The sequence below is a fragment of the Neophocaena asiaeorientalis genome, unplaced genomic scaffold (assembly GCF_003031525.2).
Source record: "Neophocaena asiaeorientalis asiaeorientalis breed wild unplaced genomic scaffold, Neophocaena_asiaeorientalis_V1.1 scaffold433, whole genome shotgun sequence".
In the NCBI taxonomy this organism is placed as follows: Eukaryota; Metazoa; Chordata; class Mammalia; order Artiodactyla; family Phocoenidae; genus Neophocaena; species Neophocaena asiaeorientalis.
The window spans coordinates 1,750,278-1,755,184 of NW_020175040.1; the positions used below are offsets into that span (position 1 = coordinate 1,750,278).

General features: G+C 50.5%; 1 protein-coding gene across 1 annotated transcript in view; it reads right to left on the reverse strand.

Moving 5' to 3' along the window:
- Positions 1 to 3,174: 3,174 nt before the first annotated feature.
- Positions 3,175 to 4,907, reverse strand: part of EEFSEC (eukaryotic elongation factor, selenocysteine-tRNA specific) — a 225,482-nt gene continuing 223,749 nt past the window's right edge. The window contains exon 7 of the mRNA XM_024763383.1: positions 3,175 to 3,253. Within this exon, the coding sequence (XP_024619151.1) occupies positions 3,219 to 3,253 (35 nt within the window). The 3' untranslated portion in view covers positions 3,175 to 3,218. The remainder of the gene's footprint in view (positions 3,254 to 4,907) is intronic.

The following is a 4,907-nucleotide window of genomic DNA, read 5'->3' on the forward strand; positions in this document are numbered from 1 at the left end:
CATGTGGGATCTTCCCGGACCGGGGCATGAACCCGTGTCCCCTGCATTGGCAGGCGGACTCTCAACCACTGCGCCACCAGGGAAGCCCCCTCTCTCTGGTTTTTAAGTCACATTGGGAGAACTTGACTTTACAAACGGGGTATGAGGTCATGCTATTTTTGCATCTTGCCTGAATGAGGTTTAACATTTTTGTATGACAAAATGTTATATACATCACTGCAGAAGTCCTCATCTGATTTGACATGTCAACAGCATTTAATATGAGGATCACTCTTCCGTTCTTCTAATTCTTTCTTGTGACTCTTTCTTCACTTGGTTTCCAGGCAGTGCTGGGCAGGAGCCAGCTCATATCAGCTTGCAGGTGTTGACTGTGTGCCAACAACCTGTTCAGTGACACCACAGTGGTAGCTTGAAATGAACCATGGTGGGAGTGCTTCACCATAGAAATTGGAAAACACTACAAGTCAGTACATCTGTCTATGGATCTATCTATCATCCATCCATCTATCTATCTATCATCTATCCATCTATTAGCTATCTATCTATCATCTATCCATTATCTATTATCTATCTGTCATTTATCCATTATCTATCATCTATCTACTATCATCTATCCATCTATTATCTATCTATGTATATATCTATCATCTATTTATCATGTATCTATCTATCATCTATCATCTATCTGTCATCTATTATCTATCTATCATCTATCATCTATCTATCAGTCATCTCTCATCTATCTGTTATCTATCATCTATCTATCACCTATCTATCTATTTTCTATCTATCATCTGTCTATCGTCTGTCTATCATCTATCTGTCTGTTACCTCCGTTCAGCGGACAGGCTCACCAGCTCTGGAAGCGCACTCTCTCCTGCCTCTCCTGGCCTTTACTGGCTGCTCTGAGTCAGGCCCCGAGGCTGGCTCCTCCTGGTTTTGGAATGCTAAACTTCAGCCCCAGGACTCAGTCCTTAGGCCTCTCCTCCGTCTCACTCACTCTCTAGGAAACTCACTCAGTCTCAGGGCTTTAAACACCTGTACACACTGGTGACTTCCAGATGAATCATGTCCAGCCCTGATATCCCCCCTGACTCCAGACTCGTATATCCCACTGCGGACTCCACGCTTCGGGGCACGCGAGATTTGCGGGGCCCATCAGACATCCAGGTGGGCGTGGGTGACTCCCCTGAGCAATGGGGAAGATGGAGTTGCTGTCAGTCAGGATGGGAGTTCCGAGGGAGGAGCAGGTCAGAAGGTAGGAGAGAGGCAGCTGCCACATGGAGCTGTTAGGATACCCGGAGGGGGACGGAGCTTCAAGTCACATGATTTAACGTTGAAGGTGTGAGACAGGTACCTCGGGGTGAGGGAGAGGGTTTAGGACATGGATGTTTGTTTAAGTGTGTCTTAGTGTAAGATTTAAAAAGTGATAGTGACATAAAGGCTTTCTTTTAAAATACTTTCATTTTTCAAAGCAAGCCAGTGGAAAGGATAAATAGTAAGTTATGATAGTACAGGTAGGTGCTGGACGGATGCAGCAACAGTGTGAAGGTGGTGTGACAGTGACCAAGGTTTGGGAGCTCCAGGATGCAGGCACCAGATAAAGGACATTAGGGAAGAACTAGGGAAATCTGAAAAAGTATGGATTTGAGTTAATAATTAACAATAATATAATTAGTTAATGATAATAATAACATCAGTGTTGGGTGGCGAATTGTAACACAGGTGCTGTAGTAATATAAGATATTACTAACGGGGGACAGGGTGAGGGGTACAAGAGAGCTCTCTGTGCTGGCTTTGTGATTTCACTGGAAGGTAAAGAGTTTTTGGGAGGAAGATGACAGAGGTCAGGGGCCTTTTCACCATGTCACATCAAGGGTGCCTGCTGTCACCATGTCGTATCACCGTCGGTGTTGACCTTGACCACGTGGCAAGGCCGTGTTGTCAGGTGTCTCTTCCCCCTTTCCACGCCCAGCGCTTGGGAAGGGTGTCACAGCCCATGCGCTCCCTCCTTTGGTGTGGGACAGCTTGAGACCTTATTTGAAATTCTTCTGCTCTTAGTAATGTACCCAATCATTTGCTGATACCAGTGTGGGTGTTTATTTTATGTTTGGGCTACTTGACCTTGTTTTATTGTGATAAAATACATGTAACATAAAATTTCCCATCTTAGCCATTTTTACGTACCCACTTCAGAGCGTTAAGAACATTCGCGCTGCTGTGCAACCATCCCCACCATCATCTACAGAACTCATCTTCCCAAACTGAAGCGCTGTCCCCGTTAAACACCAAGTCCCCCTCCCCGTCCCCCAGCTCCTGCAACCCCCCAGTCCATTTTCTGGGTACTTGGCTCTTTAATTATGTGAATACATTAGTGGACGTCTTCTTGTTGCGCTTGGTCTTCCCAGGAAACAGGATCTGGGAGGGCATTTGTGCACAGGACGTGTCTGGGAGTGTTCTAGGGGTGTGAGGGGGGCAGGGTGTGGATGGCAGAATGGCCAACCCAGGAAGCCGGTGGGATGGCTGGGCAGGGTGGCCGGTCAGAGCAGCGGCCTGTTGGCCAGGATGGGCACTCAAGGCAGGAGGCCACACCGGGAGAAGGCTGGTGGGAGCTGGAGGGTCTCTTAGACACAGGGCTGGACTTCTTTGGGTGTCAGAGACCAAGGCAGATGGACTGTCTAGGGGCCTGATACCCCAGAGACCATGGCAAAGGGACTGTCAAGGGGCCTGATACCCCAGAGACCAAGGCAGATGGACTGTCAAGGGGCATGATACGCCACCGACTGGCTCCACACTGAGACAGACAAGGAGTTGTCTTGTGACTCTCGCCAGAAGTTTGAAGACAATTTTCTTGCCTTGAGCTGGAAGAAATCTCCTGGTGTCGTTGTGGGCTGAGTTCTCTCTGGTTCCAGGACGGGGCACACAGTCTGTGGGTGGCTAGAGGCTCACCACCATGGAGCCAGGTGGGCGGGGCCCAGGCTGCCCAGTACCCATCCCCAACCTTCTGCTCCCTTGGAGCCTTCCACTTTGGAGGCGAGAAAACAAAAGACTTCCACAGACTTCACTGTAACCAGAGGTGGTAGTTTTGGCCCATGATTTATTAGCAGCTATCTGCTGGGGGTGGCTTTGAGGAAAGTCTTTCTTTCCTGATAAAAAGAGATGAACTCAACTGGTCCAGCCCTTCCTCTTTCCTCCTTCTCCTTGCCTTGAACATGGATCTATTGGCTGGCGCTACAGCAGTCATCTTGTGACCCTGAGGAAAGAGAATCCCAGAGATTTCAGTCCAAGCATTGAACATTTTGGATTTCTCATTATATGAGAAAAATCAATCCCTATTTAAGTTGCTGAGATATTTTTTGTGCCTGAAAAGAACCCAGGCTGTACCCCAGCCTGTCATCGGCTTAGCCCCCATCATGGTCTTCCTAAAACAGGCATGACTGTGCCCCTCTTCTGCTGGAAATCTGCACCTTGGGAGATGCCGTTTTCCTCTATCAGATGAACAAGGACGTAGAAAGTAGAGAAGGCTCCAGGTCTGTGGAAGGTGCAGGGGAGACGGGTCTGAGCGTCCTCAGCTGGCGGGACCGTTCATCGGTGCAATGCCTGGGACAGTAATTGACAATGGCTTTCCCAAGTAAAGATGCTTATAAACCCCTTGCCAGTAATCCCACAGGGTCAACAGAGCCCTGTTCCCCGGCCCCGGCCAGGGACGTGCTCGTGCCGGCTGGTGAGGCTGGGCACGCAGGCTGCAAGGTCCAGCCCAGCTGAGGCCTGCGCTGTCGTGACCGCTGCCTGCGGCTTCCACCCAGCTGGACGGGGCTGCAGCTGGGCCCGCCTGACGGTAATGAAGATCACGGCCACCTCGCTCGCCTGCCACAAGCCGGCGGCAGGAAACATTCCAAGAGCACCTGTTTCCTGAGGACCCTGTCAGGGGCTCCCGGGCACCATCTGGGCGCTGCCCCACATGTTGTTTGCATTAGGAGTTTAGAAAAACAATTCAGTTTTGACTAATCGCTCTTTAATTTTTTCAGGCGCATCTCAAAGTCTCACTCCCGCCCCCCCCCTTTCTTTGCCAGCTCTTCTCAGGAGTCTTTAGGCTGCCACACACGCACACACACCCACACGTCCTCTCAAACATACACACACGAACTCACAGTTCACTCACACATGCTGACTTTCACATTTATGCACGGTTACAACTCACACTCAATGCACACTCGTGCACATTCACATACACTCAGACAATACACACACACCCACACGTCCTCAAACACAGGCATACACACACGCACACACGCCTCCCCCTTACACAGTTCTGGAGAACGAATTCTTCTTGAAGTGGGGACCTTAGCCGTTGACGCGGGCAGGGGCAGGTCAGCCTAGGGTGTTTGCGGCCCTCGGGACCCGGCATGCAGAGCAGTGTTTATGAGCCAGACCCTGGAGCCAGATGCCAGGGTTGAATCCCAGTTCTGCAGCCTTCCACCTCCGGGCAGCCTGTCCACCTGTCCCCGCTTCAGTCTCCTCCTCTGTGAAACGGTGAGGTGTGGCCACTGCTGGCGCCTCCGTACAGGCAAAGCGTGGAGAGCAGTGCCCAGAGCGAAGTGCCATGCGTGTTTGTTTAAAAACATTCCGACAAATCCAAGTAACATCAGAACGCGGTGCTGAAGTCGGGATTTTCCTCCAGACTTTTCTGATTGTGTAACTGTGAAGCAGTTCCCTGAGGTTGAATGTTTTTCCCCTCATGGAGCCTGGGGCCTCCCGTAAAGTAGAGGAAGCTGGAGCATAGAGAGGTTAAGTTGCTTTCCTGATGTTGCACAGTGCGCTGGAGACCAGGGCAGGTCTGCTGAGTTTCCACTGTGAGCCACCCAGGGCAGGTCTCCAGCACGGCGCCCAGGAGGTTACCATGGCAG